General features: G+C 43.3%; 1 protein-coding gene across 2 annotated transcripts in view; it reads right to left on the bottom strand.

Moving 5' to 3' along the window:
- Positions 1-5,242: 5,242 nt before the first annotated feature.
- slc15a2 (solute carrier family 15 member 2) overlaps positions 5,243-24,336 on the bottom strand; it is a 111,886-nt gene continuing 92,792 nt past the window's right edge. For both annotated transcript variants that reach the window (XM_059647527.1, XM_059647528.1), the window contains 3 exons: positions 23,264-23,410; positions 15,396-15,500; positions 5,243-11,612 (listed from right to left, as the gene is read on the bottom strand). In XM_059647527.1, coding sequence (XP_059503510.1) covers positions 11,430-11,612; positions 15,396-15,500; positions 23,264-23,410 — 435 coding nt within the window. In that variant the 3' untranslated portion in view covers positions 5,243-11,429. The remainder of the gene's footprint in view (positions 11,613-15,395; positions 15,501-23,263; positions 23,411-24,336) is intronic.

Raw genomic sequence — 24,336 nt, 5'->3', positions numbered from 1 at the left:
CCTCACCTCACTATCTCGTGGCACCGGTAGTAAACCAGAGAACACTACTCTGTTCGTCCTGCTCTGCAGCTTCCATCCTAACTCCCTGAAATCACTTTTTATATCCTCAAACCTATTTCTGGCTATATCATTTGTGCCAATATGTAACACGATTTCTGGCTGTTCGCCCTCCCCTTTTAGAACCTTATACACCCGATTGGAGACGTCCCGGACCCTGGCACCAGGGAGGCAACATACCTTCCGGGAGTCCCGATCTTGCCCACAAAATCTCCTGTCGATTCCCCTAACTATCGAGTCCCCTACCACGAGTACTTTTCTATTCTGCCCCCTTCCCTTCTTTGCCACAGTGTCAGGCTCAGTGCCAGAGAACTGACTACTATGGCTTTCCTCTGGTAGGTCATCCCCCCCAGCAGTATCCAAAACGGTATACTTATTGCTGAGGGGAATGCCCACAGGGGATCTCTGCACTGTCTGTCTGTTCCCTTTCCTCCCCCTAACTGTAACCCATCTATCCTCGTCCTGAGCCTTAGGAGTGACCAACTCCCGATAACTCCTCTCAATTAACCCCTCTGCCTCCCGAATGATCCGTAGTTCATCCAGCTCCAGCTCCATTTCCCTAACACGGTTTTCAAGGAGCTGTAGCTGGGTGCACTTCCCGCAGATGTAGCCAGCGGAGACGTGTGCCACATCTCCCAACTGCCACATTCTGCAGGAGGAGCAAGCAACTGCCCTAGCATCCATACCCCACTTATCTGAACACCCACTCAATACTAAAGTAGAAAGCTTACGTCAAATAATAATAACAAATTAATAACAAACTTATATTTAATAGAGAAAGTTTAGAATGAACCTTACCTTATTAACTAGGTTAGAGGAGGAGGGCGGGTGGGAGACTCTACAGTTGTAGAGTCTCGGGTTTAGCCGCCTTGCTGATCTGCTGAGAATTTCTTCAAATCTCTCTCCACACTCACATAAAGTTAAACCAGGAGCAAGCTGGAAAATTATTTTTAAGAAAAGAGTCTGGGAACTGAGAGTCATTGTGGGGATTTTAAAAGAGCGGGACTTAATGGAAATGGAAATTTAAAAGGAGTGGGATTAAGAACCAGACCTTGGGAAGTGGGGATTGAGGTGACCAGAGTCAAAATGAAATCACAGGACAAGTGGAGTGGGATTTCTGGCAAGTTTTCAGTTGAATCTAAATTAATTAAACATAAAACTAAATTGACTGATTAATTAATTGGTGCCGATATGAAAAATTGAGGCCAAATTTAGACTTCAGCATGTAATTGCAATCAATGTTCAATTAAGCAGATCTACAGGATAAAATTATAATTAGTTAACATTAGATAGTAACACTAAATTGTGGTATATTAAAAGCTAAGGTTTTCAGATAATGCAAATGGAGTTTAACATTTCTATTAATATCTCCACAAAATTGAGTAATATTAGATGGAAGGCAGCTGGGAGAGGCTTTAGTTAGATAGTAAGTTTTATTGTCACATAAATGAAAGTGAAGCCAGGTAGTTGAAATGCGCATCGTGTTCCATGTTCCAGGACATTTCTCATTTTCAGGATCAGTTACATCATCAACTGGAGTGTCTCAAGATCCAGGTTGCAGAGTCTGAGTTGCAGTTTCCATCACTGTAATGCTCCTTTAAGGTTGAGAGCTCCACAGCTATGACGTTTATATACGTGGCCAGCCAAGAGCATATTATTATGAAGAGAGAGAGAGCACAAGTGGGTCACACCAGGCAGGTAGAGGAAGACAGGGAAAGTCAGGTAGAAGACCCCTTGCTCTCCAATTATTTTTGAATACTGATGCGAGTTTATCTGTATAGTGAAGCCAAAGAGAAACCCATGGTTTGATGATACTATGGCTTTAAGAGGTGCATTTTGTCCTGCTTTCTCCTTTTGGAGAGGTTTTAAGGCAAAGGCGCTGAGCTATTTCTTGAAAACTCACAAATAGCTTGTGAGGCTTTGGGCTGTTTTTTAAAGTTTGGACAATAGGAGCATCCTGAATGGGTGTCGTCAAGCTCCTGCGGAAGCAGGATTTTTAATTTTAGCTTCCAGCAGTTGCTGCTGGGCTTTTGAAGAAGTGGAGGCTTTTTTTTTGCCTCCTCTCTTGGTTGCAACTAAAAGCTGGGGTATCTCTTCCTGCTATTGGAGTTGCTTGTGAGATAATCTGTTTTATGGAGGCACCTTTTTGTTTATGGAATGTTATTGTATTGAAACAGTTAATTAATAATAGTTACCATATCTATTTTTTACTAAGTATTTTAATAGAATTGCAGCTCAGCCAATTCTTTTCTTTCTCCTTTCTTTTGTTGTATTTTAACTACAGTGAATGAATAAAGTGTATTTTGCTTTAAACCCGGTAGTTTGACATTCAAATTGCATCAGCATGAAATACCTGGCACTTGCCTTGAAAATAAGAAAAGGTTGCGGTCTAGGCTATCTGCTTAATGTATTTTGAGGGGGTCTTGTCTAGTCCGTAGCAATGTCATGGTTCAGCTGTTCTGGGGTGGGCTGACAGGGGAATGTGTGAGGAAGACTGGAAAAGCAATAGTGATTCCAATAGGGAAACACAGGCCTCTCTATGGCCACAGGGTGTGAATCCATAATGGTATGTTGCCTACTAAACAAAAAACAAAGAACTGTGGATGTTAGAAATCTGAAACCAAGAGAGAAATTGCTGGAGAAACTCAGCCAGGCCTGACCACTTGGAGAGAAAGCAGCATTGACGTTTTGGATCCAGTGACCCTTTGTCAGAATCCAGCAGTATGTTGCCTCCCCGGTGCCAGTGTCACTGAACGGATACAGAGGCTTCCGAGAGTATCTTGTGAACATCCAGTGGTCCACATCAGTACTTATGACACCAGTAGAAACAGGACAGTGGCCAGACCTGAGGGATCTAGGAAGAAAATGAGTGAGCAAGACATCAAAGGAAGTGAACTTTGGATTCCTCCCAGCAATTTGTACAAGTGCATCTCGAAAGCAGAGGATACAACAGATGAATATGTAGCTGGCGAGAAGGTGCAGTAGCGAGGGATTTGGGCTCCTGGAACATTGAGACATGTAAAGGGTACACCTGAACAGAAACAGGACTGACATATTTTGCCAGATCTATTGGAAGTGTTTAAGCTAACTTGGCAGCAGTATAGAAAGGAAGAGAGAATAGTAGACACTTCAAATGGCTCAGAGATAGACGGCAGTAGAATAAGAAATAGTAGGGTATTTGGTTGGGTCAGAATAAGAAGGAATGGATTATTGTCTAAGTTATATGAGTTGTGCAGAGCATGGTAAACAAGATTGAGGAACTGAAGGTGCAGAAAGCCCAGTGGAAATGCATTGTTGTAGTGATGAGAGAGAACCTGCTCAAAGAAGGATAAAACTAGGAATTCAATATGCCTAGATACAAGTTCAGAAGTCACACAACATCAGGTTATAGTCCAACACATTTATTTAAAATCACAAGCTTTCAAAGCACTGTTCTTTCGTCTGGTGAAGTCTGACAAAGAAGCAGTACTATGAAAGCTTGTGATATTAAATGAATCTGATGGTCTATAACCTGGTGTTGTGTGACTTCTGACTTTGTCCACCTCTGGTCCAACACCAGCACCTCCACATTGTAGATACAAGTTGTCCAGGAAATATAAAGGAGCAATTAAAGGAGGAGGGTGGCGGTACTGATTAAGGAGCCTGTCACAGTGCTGAAAAGACAATGTTGGTACTATCATATTGCTGGTCATCATTTATAGACCATCAATGCCACAGAAAGGTGACCAGCATCATCAAAGATCCATTGCACCCTGGTAATGACCTCCTACAATCTCTTCCATCAGGCAGAGGATGCAGAAGCCTGAACATACACACAAGCAGGTTCAGGAAAAACTTCTTTCCAGGCATTATCAGACTGTTGAATGGACTGTCTAGCCTCAAGTAACGTAACCTGCAACGTAACCTGTATGCCTTTGAGTCTTTTAGACCTGTACATCCTTTGCTCTCTGTGAGCTGCCTGTACCACGTATAAACAAAGCTTTTCACTGTATTTTGGCACATGTGACAATAAAATCAATCAGATGTAGAGGGACAAATATGCAAGGGATTTACAGAGACATGTAAGGACTATTGTCAGAATGGAAGATATTAAATATATTAATTATCCTAATGCAGGTTGGAGTATTATATTTCATTCATTGGAGTATCATTGGTTCTGGGCACCACATCTTAGAAAGGATTTGAAGGCATAAAGAGCATGCAGAGAAGATTCATGAGCATGTGCCTAGGGATGAGGAACTTCAATTATGTGGAATTATTGGACAAAAGGTTGTGAGCAGGTTTGTTTGAAATGTTCAACATCATGAGGGGTCTGGATACAGAACTCCCACGGAGGAAGGATTGAGGCCCAGAGGGCACAGGTTTAAGGTCATTGGCAAAAGAAGCAATAGAGAGGACAATAAACATTTTTTATACGGTGTATGGTCAAGGTCTGGAGTGGGCAACCCACCAGTGTGGTGGAGGCAGGATCTACTGGGGTGCTCCAGAGAGATTAAAATCATTTTCTGAAGAGGGAATATTTTCAGAGCAACAGGAAAAGGGTAGTGGCAGCTGGCACAGACCTGGTGGGCCAAAAGAATGTTTGCGGGTAACTTAATCACGATCTTTAAAATAACGGAAGACAGTGATGGAATTGATGCAGTTTGCACTTGTGAGAGAAATGAGCAACCCTCGATGCTGTCATTAGACATTCACCAAGAAGCTCAAAAAGGGACTTCAGAAGAAACTTCTTCGTCCAAAGATGGGAGAAAATGTGGAGCTTGCTTCCACAGTGAGTGGTTGGAGTGAATAGCACAGAGGCATTTATTTGAAGTCTGGGGAAGACATTGTGGGAGAAGGGATCGAGTGTTGGAACGATAGATTTACATTTGAAAAGAGATTTGACAGGATTGTAAATGCTGGAATAGATTACTGGGGCTGAATGGACTGTTTCAGTAATGTCATTCCTTGCAATGTCCCAGATAAGCCCTGAAACTGAAACTGGGGTCTTGTGATGCAGTACCTTTCAATACTATGCTAGGAAGGGAATTAACACACTATGTCAGTGTGAGGAGAGTTGATGGAAAAGGCAACAGCTTGCAGTGATTTTCCATCCATCTACAACAAGCAATCAGTCAATTACAGGGAAAACCGGACATAAAGGACAGCTAAAGCTCAGCAAGAGCCAGACACAGAGTCAGTCCAAGAATAACTTTACTTCACAGTTTTGATGTTACTAATGCTTCAGTTACATTAGTAGATAAAAATTTGCAAAATACATATTGTTCTCATAAATAGCCAGTTATTTAGAAAATGGAGTTTAGATTTCTGTCTTGGATATAAATATTCATTTGCAGAAAGCTCAAAAGTTGCTTACTCTCCTTTTCAAATGGTTGAACACAGCTCTGAACTTCAGGACCAGTACTGTCTCTTTGATAGTTCCCTGTTGATGGTGTACAAAACATATTTTCTGAAGCTGTTTCCGGCCTCCTTGGTTGGTGCGTGGTTCCACAGTGAGTGAGGCAGATAATCCCCACCCTCTTGTGTCTTTGTCAAGGATGAACACAGACAGCACAAACAGTGTTACTCCATTCAGTCCCATCAAGACTGCTTCTATGTCAACGTTCCTGTCTATTTTCCCCATTCTTTAATTTCCAACAACCAGAAATCTATCACCCTTTCTTGAATATGCCCAGCAAGAAATCTTCTTTGGGGTAGAGATTTCCAATGATCCACACTGTTCCCAGCGAAGAAATGTCTCCTCATCTCTGTCCTAAATTCAGAAGAAATGTCTATACCCAGAAAGTGCTGAGAGTGTGGAATCTGCTACAAAACAATTTGTTGGTATGAAAAGTATTGATGCATTTAAAGGAAGGTAGACAAGCACAAGAGGAAGAAGGGAATAGAGGGAGATTTAGTGAATGGTGCAAAAATATCAGGAATGGACTGGTTGGGCAAAATAGCCTGCTTCTCAGCTGTGCATTGTGCACAATCCTATTCAAATGGCTTTTTTTTTGCTAATTATTCTGAGATTGTGATCTTATGTTTTAGTTTCCCCAAACATTTTTGATCATTGACTCCGTCAATCCCTGCAAGAACTTTATGGTTCAATAGATTCCTTCTAATTTTCGGAACCCCAGAGAATATAGGCTTAGTCTACAAAACCTCTTTGTATACAACAATCTCATTCTACCAAGAAGCAGCTTTATTTACCTATGTTGCCCTCCCAATAAATCAGTTATGTCCTTCCCTAGGTAGAGACCAGAAACTGTACACAATGCTCCAGGTGAGGCGTCTTCTCTATAATTGTGTTAATAGTTCTTTGCCCTTATATCCTGTCTATGGCACATCTACTGTAAGTGTTTACACCTCCAGTAGCTTCTGCTCAAGAGTTTGTGACAAACTGCAATTGTCGCGGCACTTCAGCGAGAGGGAAAACTATTCGGGTTTCCCTGGACCAGGAGGCAGTCTCATCATTTAGGATCTGAGTTCTGATGAAGACTGAACAGACTTGAAATGTTAACTCTGCTTTCTTCCCACAGATGCTTCCAGACCTGCTGAGTTTCACCAGCAATTTCTGTTTTTGTTTCATTTAGGCTTGAGTCTGATTTACTCAATGTCCAGACAGGAATGTCTGACTGCAAGTGAGGCAGGTAAGGCGATTCAGAAGGCAGTATTGCAGGAGTATAAAGCTCTGCAATTGTCCACCAGGTTTCAGTTTCTTTCAACTTGTTTGGATGCGAGTGGGGGCTACAGAGTGAATGAGCTGACTAACCATGGCACAGGATGCCATTCAAGTGTAGACAGCACCAAGAAATTAGTGGGAGTAAGGGATAGTATAGTGAGGGGAATAGACACTGTTTTATACAGTCTGATCATCAGTCCTAGAGAGTTCAGGGGCCTGGCTCAGAAACTTACAGTGGGGAGGGCAGAGGAATCAGTTATGGCATTCAATATACAAGCACAAACTGGAACCTGGAATTTATTGCCTGCAAGGTTGATGCAGAGAAAAACCTTTGTATCATTTTAGTAGTATTTAGCTGTGTGCTTGCAATGACAATGCTTACAAAGCAGTGGGCCGAGTGGTGGAATGAAGGGATTAGAATAGTTAGGTGGTCGTTTTTGACCAAGGTTGGCACAATGGGCTGAAGGGCATTTTTGCTCAGCTATTGATCTCTCTGACTTTAAATGTCATCGACAGGGCATGGAATTAGGTTTGTTTTGACAGTGTGATGAAATGGACACTGAACTGCTCAACAGAAACTCAAGGGTAATGATTATTGCCACAGCCATATACCAATTTGCAGAGGGCATGAACGTTAGCAAAGCAGCTAAATAGCTCAGCACCTGGTTGGGGAGAAGTGGGTTCAATCTGTGGAACATGGAATCAGCCCTCGTGAATGTGGGGTCTGTAGCATTAGGATGGTATGTCGTATCCTGCGCAACACTCTCTCAAACCATACAGCTAGAAAGTAGAGATGGCTGTAAACTAAATACAAGTAAGGAGCCCAGCTTGGGTAGATGTAGCAAATCAAGGGTTAGAATCAAGGAAAGTGTACAAAATGATATAGGGAATGGGGTCAGAGAACAGCAGGAAGGGACAGACAGAATGAACCATAGAAGAGTAGATTTTACAAAGGCAACAAGAATATGAAATGAAAGGCCCTATATCTGAATATGCTTGGCAAACTGATGCCACGTATTGCAATAAATAAGGATGACCTGATAACCAAGATGGAAATGTGGCTGCAAGATGACAAAATGGGTCCTGAATATTGAGGGATATTTGGCAAGAAGAGCAGGAAACTAGATAAAGGTGGAGAGGTAACACTGTTCATCAAGGATGACATTGACACAATGGTTTGTGTTCTTGGTTCAAAAGACCAGGATGTAGTATCAATTTGGATGGACATGATGAACAATAAGTGAAAGAAGTCATTGAATAGAGAGATCTACAGGCACCAAAACAATTTAGAACAAAGTATATGAGAAGAAAGGTTTGTGATGAAGGGACAAGAATAATCAATGTTGACTACTTTGTACGTAAACTGATTAAATCAGATTGACAATCATGGCATGAATGAAAAGTTCACGGGTTGCTTTTGAAATAGCTTCTTAGGCAGCACTATCTGGGGAAAACCAGCACAGCATATATTAGACTCAGCAACATGTAATGAGACAGGATTAATGCCCTCAGAGTAAAGGCACCCTTCAATCGCAGCATGATTGAATTTTACATTCAGTTTGAAAGTGAGAAGATTGGGTCGAGGATAGCATTTTAAACATAAGAAACATATGAGCATGAAAGCTCTGCTAGCTGGCATGAACCAGGTTACTACGCTAAGAGTTAGATGAACAAAGAAGTAGAAGAGGATATTCACAGGAATATCTCAGAAGAACTACTTCTATTGTAAAGATAAACTCTAAGTGGAAGGGATGGGATCTCACTTTCTGCAGTTAACTAATGACATTAAGCAAAGCATCAAACTTAAGCAAAAAAGCTAATCATTGCACAAAGAAGAGTGGCAGGTCAGATGATTAGACAAAACAGAAAAAAAGGTAGACAATGACTAAAAGATTAATTAGGAAAAAGAACTGAAGAATGAGGGAGAAAGCTCATTCGAACTGTAAAAGAATGGATAGCAAAAGGTCCTGGAGGTTTATGAAAAGAAGAAATGTGTGTTGGTTTACTGGAGAGTAAAAATGGGGAGTTAATAGCAGATAATAAGGAAATAGGGATAAAATGAGTACATATTTTGTTTCTATCTTCACCATAGAGGATAAAAAGAAAGCTTTTAAGCAATAGCTGGAAATCAGGAGTCTGCAGCGAACAGAACTTGTTGAAATTAAAATCATGAGGGAAGTAGTACTGACCACACAAATGGAGTTGTGACTGGCTGATCTCCTGGTCCAGATGGATTTCACCCTAGGTTTTTTAAAGAGGAGGCTAATGGAGTAGTGGATGCGTTGATGTGAATTTTCCAACATTCCAGGATTGTTGGCGAATTTAACTCCCCTCCCTGAACAAGAGGAGTACGTGGCGGAAAACAGGAAACTATAGGTCTGTTAGCTTGACATAAGTAAAGTGGGGGGGGGGGTGTGTTAGAATTGACCATTATGGAGATTATAGGCAAGTACAATGGTAAACTGAAGGTAATTGGGAGATGTCAGCATTATTTTGTGAAAGGGAAATCCTGTTTAACCAATTTACTGGAGTTCTTTGAGAGAAAAAATAGCATGTACTAAGAATAAAGGGACGCCTCTCGATGTACCTTTCTGGGATTTCCACATAAAATGGTATCAAAACAGGGGTTCATGGTGTAGGGGCTAACAGAGTAGGAAGGAAGCTTCAGTTTTATGGGGCTTTGGTGAGTCCGTTTCTAAAATATTCTATGCAGTTTAGGGCTTCTTATTTAAAGATGTATGCGAGTACACTGGAGATAGTTTACTAGGTTCAAAAAGCAATGGGTGAATTGTCTTATGAAGAAAGAATAGGCAAACCTGGCATGTGTCTACTGGAGTTTGGAAAAGTGAGGGGAACCTCGATTGAAGTAAGTAAGATCCTTAAAGGTCTTTACCAGACAAATGTGGAAGCCACGTTTCCTCATGTGTGAGCCAAAGAACTCAGGACATTATTTTAAAACTAGGCGTTGCCCTTCTGGGACAGTTTGAGTAGGTTTGGAACTCCCTATCTCAGGAGGGTGGGGGAGGGGTCACTGAATATTTTAAAGACAGATGTAGATATATCCTTATTAGGGAGAAGAACTAAGGAGGTAGATCAGGATGTGGAATTGTCATGAAAAATCACCATGAGTGCCACTAATTTCCCGGACAGAGGGAAGAGATGGCTGCCGGATCTGCTGATGTCATTTCAGCATCCAGCACAGAATGTCCACTGACATCTCAACGGACTTACACAGTGGCTATTTCTCTCTCCCAGCACGCCTCCCCCCCACCCTACCACAATGACATTCTACCATCTCTGGACCTTTGTACCAATGCAGTATTCAGCAGCAAGTAAAAATCTGGGGTGGGAACCCAAGCAACTTCTCGTTTCTCCATTTTCCTGCTGTTTCTTTCCTGTCATGTTGTGCATGAACCTTTCGGAGTTTTAAATTGCTGATCCTTACCATCCACCACAATTCAAGATATAGGATCTCCTGTAGCCTGTAGATACAGCAACAGTCTTGCAGTTGAGCTGTACTTGAAGACCCCTCCTAGCTGCCAGTTGTCCATGTAAAGTCTAATCTTCCTTTAAAGAATTCCAGTTATTGTCTAAACAATAAGGCTGGGATGATGGGCACAGTTGTGTAAAACAAAGGAATGAGAAATTTCCTTATTATGGGCTCTGCTGAGGTTCATCCACCAAATGTAATCAATTATTGGGAAAAGGAACAGATTTGAAGGGGAGATGAAGAGAAGTGTTTTTACTCTGTAAGTTGTTGGGAACTGGAATCTTCTGCCTGAAATGATGGGAGAAGCTGGTTCCATGAATAATTTTAAATTGAAGCTGGGCAGGAGATTGGTCAGGTAGTGTAGTGGCAATGTCTTTGGGCTAGGAATCCAGAACCTCAGGCCAAATACTCTGGTGGATGGTGAAGTCTGAATTCCATTTTTAAAATATAAAGTGAATTAAAACAAAGCTAGACGGCTGGTGAATATTTAGCCATTGTCATTTGCCTTAAAGCCCATCTGAAATCTTCCATTCTTACCTGGTCTGACCTAATTATGACTCCAGACTCAAGAAATCTGGTTGACTCTTAGTGCCATCAGGGTAATTAGGAATGGGCAAAAAAACTGGCCTAGACAGCAATGCTCATATCCTGTGAGTGAATTTGGGTAGGATAGTGGACTCATTGGCCAGAAAACATTTGTGGAAATTATCTCCCACCCAACCAGCAGCTCCAGTGGCAGTTTGAGAAGTCCAAACTGAAGAATTTGGAATCAGAAAACTTGTATCAGTAAAGGTGGCTGTTCTAATCAAGGTAGTTCACAAATGTTCAACTGCAAAGGATAGCTGCTCTCTTCCACTGGGCTGGTCTGTATGCGACTCTAGTCGTTAACTAACTCACTGTTAACTCTTAAACCACTCTCTGAAGTGATTTGTATTTGAGGATGGCAGAGCCCATCAGCTGTGTCAGAGAGCAACCAGGACCAGGCAATTCACATTGGAAAGATCCGCTGGGGAGTGGGGGAGGTGAAAAATAAGTTCTTTGAATTCCCCTCTATCCCTCATGATGTTCAAAGTAAGAAACATTATGTACGCATTACTCTGAATCCACTCCTGATTAAAGACCCTGAGGCGTAGCTACATGGCGACAGAATGTGTTCAATGAGTAACACACAAAGCAGGAAGTTAAGAAGGTGAGCAGCCGAGGAGGGTGGGAGATGTTCTACATCTTTGTCTGCTTGTTGGCTGAGCTGAGGGCGATATCCTGGTACAGTGAAGCAATCACCTCTTCCTGGTCCTCCCCTTTCTTGATCAGTAGGTCCACATAAGTGTAGAAGTAAGCCATGATGGAGAAAATGATGGAGACAGCGAAGAGAAGGCAAGCAAACAGCAAAAACTCGGCCCACTGCAAGGAGGAAGAGAGGAAACAGGCGATGTGTCACAATTACTCTCCGAGAATCCAACAACACAGAAGGCCCATTGTTTCTCTTTGAAAGTCTTAACCAACTTTATTCTCTTAACCAACTTTATTCTTTAGATATTCACGCAATGTGGGTGTGACTGGCTGGCCCAGCATTTATCGCTCATCCCTAGTTGCCCCCTGACCTCAGTGGCTTGCTATTGCCATTTCAGAGGGTGGTTATAACTCAACCACTGTTGGCCAAACCAAGTAAGGATGGCAGATATACTGCTCAGAATTGGGTGTGAGTGAAGCACATGTGTTTTTAAGCATCAAAAATAATTGGACAAGCGTTTTGAAAGGCAGGAGGGGCACCTGACGAAGAGTTTCAGCCTGAAACGTTGACTTTCCTGTCCCTCAGATGCTGTTCGACCTGCTGTGCTTTTCCAGATCCACATTTATTTGCTCCAGCTTTCAGCATCTGCAGTCCTTATTGTTTCCAGGAGGAATGCCAATGCCAGCCACACGACTCCTCCACAAGGCACAAGTCAGGAGTGTGATGGAATACTCCCCACTTGCCTGGATGAGTGCAGCCCCAACAACACTCAAGAAACTTGACACCATCCAGGATAAAGCAGCCTGCTTGATTGGCACCATATCCACAAGCATCCACTCCCTCCACCATTAACACTCAGTAGCAGCAGTGTGTACTATCTATAAAATGCTCTGCAGGAATTCACCAAAGATTCTCAGACAGCACCTTTCAAACTTACGACCACTTCCACCTAGAAGGACAAGGGTAGCAGGCAAGTAGAAACACCACCAACTCTAAGTTCCTCTCCAAGCAACTCATCATCCTGACTTGGAAATATATTGCCATTCCTTCACTGTCGCTGGATCAAAATCCTGGAATTCCCTCCTTAGTAGCATTGTGGGTCAACCCACAGCAGGTAGACTGCAGCGGTTCAAGAAGGCAGCTCACTAACACCACCACAAGGGAAACTAGAAATGGGCAATAAATGAATTTTTAAAAATCTCCTCTGCACCCTTTCTAGTGCAATCACATCCTCCTGGTACTGTGGTGACCAGAACTGTACACTGCATTCCATCCATGGCCCAACCAATGTTTTATGAAGTTGTAACATGACTTCCTTGCTTCTACATTCTATGTTAGAGCTAATGAAAGCAAGCCTCCCATATGCCTTCTTTACCATTCTGTTTACCTGTACTGATACCTTGAGGGATCTATGGAATTATACACCAAGGTCCCTTTGTTCTTCAGTACTCCCTCAGGATCTACCATTCATTCCCTTATTAGACCTCCTAAAATGCATCACTGATCGGGATTTCAATGCAGTATAATCTATAACTCTAATATTCCATCTGCCAGTTTCATTCCCACTCACTAACCTGTCTATATCCCTTTGCAGATATTTTGTGTCATCCTCACCACTTGCCTTCCCAAATATTTTTGTTTCATCCACACATTTGGTTATAATACATCTGTTTTTCTCATTCAACTCATTAATAATTGTGGCCCCAGCACTTATTCCTGTAGCACACCATGTGTTACAGGTTGCCATCCTAAAAATGTCTCTCTTAGCCCCACTGTCTGTTTTCTGTTAATTAGCCTATCCTCTATCCAAACTAATGTAATACTCCCAAATCCATGCACTTCGGAAAACCCAAATTTATTACACCCACTGCTTCCCCTTTGTCTATTCTGCTTGTTACCACTTCAAAGAATTCTTATATATTTGTCAGATATGATTTGCTGTTCATGTAGCCATGCTGATTCTGCTTGATCATATTCTGCATTTCTAAATGTTCTTTGACAATGTTCTTCATAATACAATCTCATTTTCCCAATAACAAATATTAAACCAAGTGACTTATAGTTAGCTGTTTTCTGTCTCCTTCTCTTTTCAAAACAAGGGTGCTACATTGGCATTGCCCAATCCTCTGGAACTCTGCGACAGAATCTTGGAATTCCTGGAAGATTACTACTGGAGCATCTAATATCTCTGTAGCTACTTCCTTTAATATCCCAGATGCATCCCATCAGGTCTAGGGGAAATATTGGTCTTCAGGCCCTTTAGCTTCCCTCATATACTTATTCTCTGGTCTTAGTTATTGTACATATTTCCTCTCCTCCTCTTGCTCTTTACATATTTCGTAATTTTTGGATGCTATTAGTGTCTTCTACTGTGAAAAAATGATGTAAAATAGTTATTCAACTCTGCCATTTCCAGGTTCCCCATTATTTCCCTAGCCTCCTTCTCTAAGGACTATGGTCACTTTGGCTTCTCTAAGGAAACTCTTGCTGTTCATTTTGATATTGCTTGCAACTTTACCCTCAAAGTTTATTTCCTTCCTCTTTAGTTTTTTTTAGTCATTTTTTGTGGTTTTTTAAAAAAAACTTCCCAATCCTCAGGTTTACCACAATCTTTACCATATTGTATATTGCTTTTTTCAATCTGACGCTACCCTTTACTGCCCTGGTTAACCATAGTTGGATTATGCCCTTCCTAGAATCCTTCTTGCTTATTGGGATATGTCATTGCTGTGAGTCATGAACTATTTTCTTAAATATGTGCCGTTGTTTCTTTGCTGCAGACCTCCAATCCGAGTCCAATACAGCTAGTTCTATCTTCAATTATTTGTAACAGCTTTTGCATCCGCTTAGTACAATTGTTTCTGATCCCAAGTTCTTTCCTGTCAAACTGAGAACTAAATTCTACCATGTTATGGTCACTGCTCCCTTTTATTCTGACATCATTTATTAAACCTGCCTCCCTGCACATCACCAGATCCAAAACTACCTGTTGTATCCACAACATATTGTTCTAGGAAACTGTCCTGATCTTCCAAGGTTAAAAAAAATGTACTTTTCTACTATAAGATATACATCCCTAATTTGCAGACACAATAACTACACAGATAAAACTGACACAGAGATGTAGATTCAACTAATACACAGGTACAGCTAACACAGTTATAGACACAGCTAATACACAGGCACAACTAGCGCTTAGACACAACTAATACACAGAGACGACTGACACACAAGCGCAGCTAACAGACAGACATAGCTATCAGACAGACGTAGTTAACACACAGACACAACTAACACACAGACGGACATAGCCAACACTCAGAAATAACTAACACACAGACACACCTAACACACAGATACAGAAACAGCTAACACAGTAAACACACAAATACAGACACACCTAACACACAGACACAACTACACACAGTCATGGCTACCACAGAAATACAACTTACATGCAGCCACTGTTCAGGCTCAGTTAGCAGGATGGCTAGTTTGCAGTACAGAGCAATGGTAACAGCAGGGGTTCAATTCCTGCACCAGCTAAGGGTTACCATGAAGGACTCTACTTCTCAATCCCTCCCCTTGCCTGAGGCAGTGTGACTGACAGGTTAAACTACCACAAGTCATCTCTCTCTAAGAGAGGGTAGAACTGGGATAACTTCACCTAGTCATCACTGCTCACTCACACCCACAACACATGTGCTTGGTACAAGTGCACGCACCTACGATAGCTGTGCAACATGACCACGAATTTCCAATTTTCACAATTTATGACATTCCTGTCCATCCTGAAGAAATCTTTCTAACCAGCAAGCTGCCAATTTGTTCTCTGCCTGTTTTGGTCTTAATACATCGGACAGTTTTGCAGCTGCTCTGTCCAGGACTCGGGCTACGCTGTTGGTGTCAGTGGGTCACAGAGCAGTAAATGGTAGAATGATGGGGTCACATACCTGTTCCATGTAAGCAGCTTTGGCCACAATAATTACCACGATATTGCCAAATGCAACAGTGAGGAGCCAGCCAGATTGGAGAACAGCTTTCATGTTTAAAGGAGCCTGAAATAATAAAAATGGCAGTGATTGTGCACTGGAAAAATCTCCTCCCCAAAACAAATCAATGATTCTGAAAAATTGTTACGGAATTGTTACAGCACAGTAAGGCCATTCTGCCTATCATGCTGTGTCTGGCTTTTTGAATGAGCTACCACAGCAATTCGAATCTCTTTGTTTTTTCCTCAAGTATGTATTTTTCTAAAAAAGGGTCCCGACCCAAAACGTCAGCTAACACAGAGAGTGTTCTTTACTCAGAGAGTGGTAAGGGCGTGGAACACCCTGCCTGCCAATGTAGTTAACTCAGCCACATGAGGGGCATTTCAACAGTCCTTGGATAAGCATATGGATAATGATGGGATAGTGTAGGGGGAGGGGCTTAGATTAGTTCACAGGTCGGCGCAACACGGAGGGCCAAAGGGCTTGTTCTGCGCTGTATTGGTCTATGTTCTACGTTCCCTCTCTTCTGATGCTGCCTGGCCTGCTGTGTTCCCCCAGCTCCACACTGTGTTATCCCTGACTCCAGCATCGGCAGCTCTTACTTTCTTCATGTATTTCTCCAACTCCCTTTGAGTCTTAGCACTGAAATCAAATTCAATCATTCTCCCTGTGAAATTCATTCAAGATCCTAAGAGTCCACAGAATCAGAGAATCCCTACAGTGTGGAAGCAAGCCATTCAGCCCATCAAGTCCTCACCGACCCTCTGATGTGTATCCCACCCAGCCCCACACCCCCTACCCTATCCCTGTAACCCTGCATTTGTCCTGGCTGACCCACTTGGCCTGCATATCCCCAGACACAGTGGGCAATTTAGCATGGCCAATCCACCTAAGTTGCGCATCTTTGGACTTCTCACTTTGAAAAGAATAAAATATGTGACCTCCCCATTGCTCAATAATTAAGTTCTCAGTAAAAGCAAACAAGGTACAATAACCATTTTCTGCAACTTGGGATTGCAAAGTGAGGTATATGTGACTGTGGCCCAGAAAGAAGAACTAAATCCTGTTTGGTGTACTATGCTTTAAATTTGCTGGAAGATGACATGAGGCCAATGGTTTACTTTTTCGCTGATGCATACATGATGGGCCTCCATCTTGCCATAAATGTTTCTACATTTTCCAAGCACTGTGAATATCTGAGGAGGAGGAGGAATGTGTGATTACAGAGGAAGAGAGATGGGGGATGTCAGTAAGAAAATGGCTCCTTAGGAGATCCATACAGACACAATAGTTTGAGCGTCCCTTCTGGGTGCTAACGATTTTTTTTTATAAAAACTCATTCAAAGGATGTGGATATTGCTGGCTCATCTCTAGTTGCCCTTGAGAAGGTGGTGGTGAGCTGCCTTCTTGAACCCCTACAGCCCACCTGCTGTGGTTGACCCACATCACCTTTAGGGAGGAAATTCCAGGATTTTGACCCAGTGACAGTGAAGGAACAGCGATAAATTTCCAACTCAGGTGAGTGGCTTGAAGGGAAACTTGTGGGTGGCGGCGTTCCCAATGTATCTACTGCTGTTGTCTTTCTAGGTGATAGAGGTCGTGGGTTTGGAAGGTGCAGTCAAAGGAATCTTGGTCAGTTAGTGCATTGCACCTCATCGATGGTATTCACGTTGTATTGGTGGTGAAGTCAGTGAAGGTTGAATGTGTCGGATGGGGTGACAATCAAGCGGGCTGCTTTGTTCTGAATGGTCATTGAGTCATGCAGCATGGGAACAGACCATTTAGTCCAACCAGTCCATGCTGACCATAATCCCAAACTAAACTAGTCCCACCTGCCTGCTCCTGCCCAAATCCCTCTAAACCTTTCCTGTTCACGTACTTATCCAAATGTCTCTTAAACAGTGTAACTGTTCCCATATCCAATCCCTCCTCTGGAAGTTCTTTCCACACACAAACCACACTCTGGGGTAAAAAATCTGGCCCCATGTCTTTTTTTAAATCTCTCTCCTCTCACTTTAAAAATGCTCCCCCGAGTCTTGAAATCCCCTATCCTCCAGAAAAGACATCTACCAGCAACACTATCATTATCAACCCGTCATTATTTTATAACCTCCTACAGGGTCGCCTTTCAACCTTCTACGGCCCAGTGCTGCACCCAGTCAGGCAAGTGGGCAATATTCCACCATAATCCTGACTCGTGCCCTGTAGATGGTGGACAGGCTTTGAGGAGTCAGGAGGTGAGTTACGGGCTGCGGTATTCCTAGCCTCTGGCCTGCTCTTGTGGCTGCTGTGTTTACGTGGTGAGTCCCATTCACTTTCTGCTCAATGGTAACCCTTAAGGATGTTGATGGTGGGGGATTCAGTGATGGCAATCTTAAGGGGGTTAATTGCCTGGTGTGAATGATTTTGTGATGTAACATGGTCAGTGTAGCAGGGCTTTGAATAAATTAAATAAAATTGGAGCCATGGTATATAAAGCCCTGGTCCACTGTGGTTTCCCTTATTTCATATCAGATGACTATCAGGAAATTAGCAAATGAACTATGAAGTTCTTGATGGGATCTCATCCAGTAATTCCAACATCCCTTGGATTTTAGATCTTGCCTCTTGGCTCCCCCTGATGGTTAGTGAAGGTAGTGCGACTCTTTGCTTCTTCAGAGGAAGGATGGAGTGACAAAGCAACAAGAGGACTATGATGTTGTGGCCATTGCAGAGACTTGGGTAACTCAGGGACAGGAGAGGTTGTTGGAAGTTCCAGGATTTAGATGCTTTAAAAGAAATAGGGAGGGTGGTAAAAGAAGTGGGGGAGTGGCATTGCTAGTCAGGGCGAGTATAGCAACAACTGAAAGGCAGTTTGAGAATGATACGTCTATACAGTCAGTTCGGGTTGAGGTCAGGAACAAGAAAGAAGCAGTCACTTTGTTGGGGATTTTTTTACAGACCCCCTAATAGTTGCAGTGAAGTAGAGAAGTAGGGAGGCAGATACTGGAAAGGTGCAGAAGTCACAGGGTTGTAGTCCTGCGTGACTTCAACTTTCCAAATATTGATTGGAAACATTTTAGTTGTAATAGTTTAAATGGAGTCAATTTTGTCCAGTGTGTTCAGGAAGGATTCCTGGCACAGTATGTAGATAGACCAACATAAGGAGAGGCCACTTTGGATTTGGTGCTTGGCAATGAAGTGGGCCAAGTGTTAGACCTGTTGGTAGGAGAGCATTTTGGTGGTAGCGATCATAACTCTGTTACTTTTACAATCGTCATGGACAAGGACAGGTATATACAGCAGGGTAAGGTTTATAACTGGGGGAAGGGTAATTATTCTGTTACGCAAGAACTGGGTAACATAAAATGGGAACAGATGCTGTCAGGGAAGAGCACTATTGAAATGTGGAGACTGTTTAAGGAATGCATACTGCTTGTGCTTGATATGTTTGTCCCCAGGCAGGGAAGATGCGGTCAAGTGAGGGAGCCATGGTTCTCAAGAGAGGTGGAACGACTAGTTAAGAGGAAGAAGAATGCTTATATAAGGTTTAGGAAACAAGGATCAGAAAAGGCTCCAGAGGGATTCAAGTTAGCCAGGAGGGAACTGAAGAAAGGGCTTAGGAGAGTGAGAAGAGGATTTGAGAAAAGCGCCCCTATATCTCTCCTAACAGAAAACCTTGGCAGATACGATCAAGGAAAACTCCAAGGCTTTTTACATGCATGTGCAGAACAAGAGAATGACCAGAGAAAGAGTAGGGCTGATTGAGCGTTGTAAAGGGAATTTGTGCACGGAGCCTAAAGGAATAGGAGAGGTCCTTAATGAATACTTTTCTTCGGTATTCACAACTGAGAGGGACCTAGTTGTAGGGGACAACAGTGTGAAACAGGCTGGTAGCTAGAGGAGGTTGACCTTAATAAGGAAGATGTCCTAGGAATTTTGAGGAACTTGAAAACAGATAAGTCTCCCAGGCCTGATGGGATTTATCCAAGAATTCTATGGGAAGTGAGGGTAGAGATCGCAGGGCCTTTGGCAATGATCTTTTCACCCTCCCTGGCAGCAGGTATAGTGCTGGAAGATTGGATAGAGGCAAACGTCATTCCCTTGTTCAAAAAAGGGAATAAAGATAACCCCAGAAATTACAGGCCAGTTAGTCTTACGTCAGTGGTGGGAAAATTATTAGAAAGGGCTCTGAGAGATAGGATTTATGATCACTTGGAAAGGCACAGTTTGATTCATAATAGTCAGCATGGATTTGTGAGGGGCAAATCATGCCTCACAAACCTTAACGAATTCTTTGAAGGGGTGACCAAACACATGGATGAAGGTAGAGCAGTGGATGTGTGATACATGGATTTAAGTAAGGCGTTTGATAAGGTTCCCCATGGCAGGCTCATGCAGAAATTAAGGAGGCATGGGATGGGGGGAAATGTGGCAGATTGGGGTGACCCTTAGAGCACAAAGGGTGGTAGTGGATGGAAAATATTCAACAATGGCGCTCAGTTATGAGTGGTGTACTACAAGGATCTGTCCTGGTCCTGGGGTAGCAGGACCTGCAGATGCTGGAGAATCTGAGATAACAAGGTGTGGAGCTGGATGAAGAATGAGGACATCTGGGATGTGCAGGAGTGAAATGACTCATCCTGGGTGCAGATGTGGCAGTCAAGGTGTTGAGTGAGTTGTTTGAGATGTTTAAAATTGTGAGGGCTCTGGGCACAGTGGAGAGGGAGAAACGGTTCCCATTGTCAGAAAGCTTGTGAACTAGAGAGCACTGAGTTAAGATGATTGGCTAAAGAACAAAGGCCACATTAGAAGACGGTGTACAGCTGGATGAACGCAGCAGGCCAAGCAGCATCAGAGGAGAAGGAATGCTGATGTTTCGGACCTAGACCCTTCTGAACCCATTCTAGAACCTCTTGTAGACCCCATTTCTGAAGAAGGGTCTAGGCCCGAAACGTCAGCCTTCCTGCTCCTCTGATGCTGCTTGGCCTGCTGTGTTCATCTAGCTCTACACCTTGTTATCTCAGATTCTCCAGCATCGGCAGTTCCTACTATCCCTGACACATGAGAAGACATTTCTTTACAGACAGCGAATGGTTAGAGTCTGGAATGAACTGTCTGAGAGTGTGGGGGAGACAGAATCAACAGAAAAGAAAATCAGGGAAGTGGTGAACAAGTGGCTGAGTTATTCTTGCAGAGAGCTAGCAGGGATTAGATGGATCAAATGGCCTTTTTTTTTCTCCTGTGACCCATTCTGTGGTAACTGGATGTGCTTCACAAGAGGTAGTGGGGGGACAAATTGTCTCCTTCCAGGTTCAGGACACACACGCGTTCATCGTTGCCTGTAGGCGGGATAAAACAGGAGGTTCTGGTAAAGAAACAAGGCCAGCTCACACACTGCAGCGGAAACCTGGCGGTGACCCAGTGGTAGCACAGTGCTACAGACAAATCAATTCAAGGCCCGCGCGGACAAAGGGCTTCGGTGAGGCGAGCAGGACCCCATCTGACCACAGCCATGTTTTAATATGCTGTACAAGGCATAGGAGGAAACTATTCCCAGATAGCACTGTAAATGGCAGGACCCTTAGGAGCATTGACGTACAGAGGGACGTTGGGGTTCAGAATCCCTGAAAGAGCAACACGAGTGGATTAAGTGATAAAGAAGGCACAGGGCATGCTGGCTGTATGAGTAAAGAAGTTGCTGCTGTGTTTGAGTCACATTTGGTGAACCATGGGCAGTTCTGGTCACTGCACTGCGGGAAGGATGCAGAAGCCTTGGGCAGGGTGAAAAAAGAGATTTACTGGGTTGTCGCCTGGATTGGAGTGGATTAGATACAAGGAGAGGTTGGACAAATTTGGATTATTTTTCCTAAAGCGGAAATATAGATGGGCTACCTGATAGAAATATATAAAATTAGAAGAGGCATGGATAGAGTGGATCAATAGAGTCTCTTTCACAGGGTGGACATGTCAAATACAAGGGGGAGGAGGTTTTAGGTCGGTGGGAGCGGGGAAGTTTAAAGGAGACGTCAAGGAAGGATTTTCAGACAGAGGGTGACAGGTGTTTGAAATGCACTGCCAGAGGAGATGGTCGAAGCAGATGCTGTAGCAATGTTTAAGAGGTATTTATACAGACACACGTATAAGCAGGGAATTGAGGGATATGGAACACCTGCAGGAAAATGGCATAACGGTTGGCACAGACATGGCGGGCCGAAGGGCCTGTTCCTGTGCTGTACTGTGCTATGTTGTGGGGACTGCAGGAAGATGAATTTAGGCTTGGTGTTAGAGATACAGCCGAGGATGTGAGGAAGAACATTTTTCCACAGCGAGTTGTAATCATAGAATCCCTACGGCGTGGAAACAGGCCCTTCGGCCCAACAAGTCCACACTGACCCTCAGAGCATCCCACCCAGACCCATTCCCCCTATATCCCACCTAATCTACACATCCCTGAACACTACGGGCAATTTAGCATGGCCAATCCACTAAGCACATCTTTGGACCGTGGGAGGAAACTGGAGCGCCCAGAGGAAAACCACGCAGACACAGGGAGAATGTGCAAACTCCACACAGACAGTCGCCCGAGGCTGAAATTGAACACAAGTCCCTGGAGCTGTGAGGCAGCAGTGCTAGCCACTGAGCCACTGTGCCACCGAGGGACTTGTTGCCTATGTGTGTGGTGAGGGTGGAGGCAATGATTTCAAAGCAAGCTGGATGGGCATAGAGTCACACAGCATGGAAACAGGCCCATCAGCCCTACTCATCCATGATGACCAGGTTTCCTAAACTGAACTAGTCCCATTTACCTGCATTCAGCCCATAACCCTCTAAATCTTTCCTATCCATGTGCCTCTCCAAATGTTTTTTTAAATGTTGTAATTGTACCCATCTCCATCACTTCCTCAGGCAGTTCATTCCATATGTGCACCACCTTTAGGTCCTTTCTAAATCTTCGCCTCTCATCGTAAAGCAATGCCCTCTAGTTTTGTACTCTCCTATCCTGGGAGTAGCTTTGGCTGTTCATCTCTGCCCGTTGTGGTTCTAGAATGCTTAAGGGAAATAAATTTGCAGAGAAAATGGGGAGAGAATGAGTGAATGAAACTGTCTGGACTGGTCTGCAGAGAGCTGGCATGTACCTGAAGGGCAGAATGGCTTCCTTCTCAACTGTAATAAATGTATAACTCAGAACAGATGCATTTAATTGAGGTGTGATCTGACCAAAATGTTCAAGATATTAACAGAAAAGGACAGGGTGGATTAAAATAAACTATTTCCATTGGTTAGTGTTTCCAGAAAGAGGGACATAGTCTGAATATTAGGGCCAGGCCGTTCAGGAGAGACTTCAGGAAGCATTTCTAAATGCAAAGGGTGGTAGGTGTTTGGAAGTCATCCACAAATGGCAGTGGATGCTGGTTCAGTTATTGAGTTTAAATCTGAGATGCATAATTTATTTTAAGCGAAGGTATGAGGGATATAGGCCAAATTCAGGGGTATGAAGTTGAGTCACAGATCAGCCTGGCCTCATTAGATGGTGGAACAGGATTGAGGGGTTGAATGGCCATCTCTTGTTTCTAGTTTAGACTTCTAGTTCCCGAATTAATCACTGCCGAAAATTCCACAACTCGTTCAATCTCTGAGTCTATCAGATGCTAGAAAAAAATCATCTAGCAATCATCTCATGCAGTACAAATGTCCTTTCCCCCTTATTTTGGTATTTTTGCACATGATCCTGATCAAAACAAAAATATATCTTTGTGATCAAAGCATCCGACAGTCCCTGTCGAAATACCTTTCTGTTCTTAGTTTCAGCCCAGCAATGTCGGACAAGCTCAGGGGCATTATAGTACCTGTGAGTAAGAGAACTCCACACCAGTGATAGAGAACATAACCTCTCCAGCAGACATCAAGACATACTGAGGGATTTGCCATGCAATGTGCATGGTGTTCGCTTTGACGTCTTCGGTCTTCCAAATCTTCATGCTGTGGTCTTTAGGCTGGAGGAAAGTGGAACGTAACAGGAAAAAAATCAGTGCTTTCCAAACCCAAGAGATATCATGTCAAGAAGCCACAGAAGGTTGTACGCACAGCCCAGACCATCATAGAAGCCAACCTCCCACCCACGGACTCCATTTACATGTCTTGTTGCCATGGAAAGGCCACCAACATCATCAAAAGACCCCTCCCTATCCCAGTAATGCTCTCTTACAACCCCTTCCATCAGGCAGAAGATACAGAAGTTTGAACACACGCACCAACAGGTTCAAGAACAGCTTCTTCCCTGCTGTTACTAGACTGCTGCATGGGCCTCTCTAACTTCATTAGTTGAGCTTGTTAATGCTGATCTTGCCTCATGCATGTTCTGTGGGGTGTAACCTGTATACTTTCCTCTGTCTAAGCTATTTTTTTCACCCTATGATCTGAGTGCCCTTGCTTACTATGATCTGTCTGTACTGCTCACAAACAAAGCTTTTCACTGTACTTGGGTACACTGCAGTATAATTTGGGTAAATTCGAGGTTATTCAGTTTGGAAGCAAAAACAAGAAGGCAGATTACTACCTGAATGGCTGTAAATTGGAAGAGGGGAGTGTGCAGCAGGACCTGGGGGTCCTTGTGCACCGGTTGCTGAAGGTAAGCATGCAGGTGCAGCAGACGGTAAAGAAGGCAAATGGTATGTTGGCCTTCATTGTGAGAGGTTTCGAGTACAGCAGCAGGGATGTGTTAATGCAGTTATACAGGGCCTTGGTGAGACCACACCTGGAATATTGTGTGCAGTTTTGGTCTCCTTTTCTGAGGAAGGATGCTCTTGCTCTTGAGGGAGTGCAGCAAAGATTTACCAAGCTGATTCCAGGGATGGCAGGTCTGATGCATGAGGAGAGATTGACCAGGTTGGGATTGTTTTCACTAGAGTTCAGATGAAGG

Source organism: Stegostoma tigrinum, chromosome 7 (assembly GCF_030684315.1).
Source record: "Stegostoma tigrinum isolate sSteTig4 chromosome 7, sSteTig4.hap1, whole genome shotgun sequence".
NCBI classification, from domain to species: domain Eukaryota; kingdom Metazoa; phylum Chordata; class Chondrichthyes; order Orectolobiformes; family Stegostomatidae; genus Stegostoma; species Stegostoma tigrinum.
Note: the sequence above shows the minus strand (reverse complement) of the source record. Positions and strands in the feature narration are given on the sequence as shown.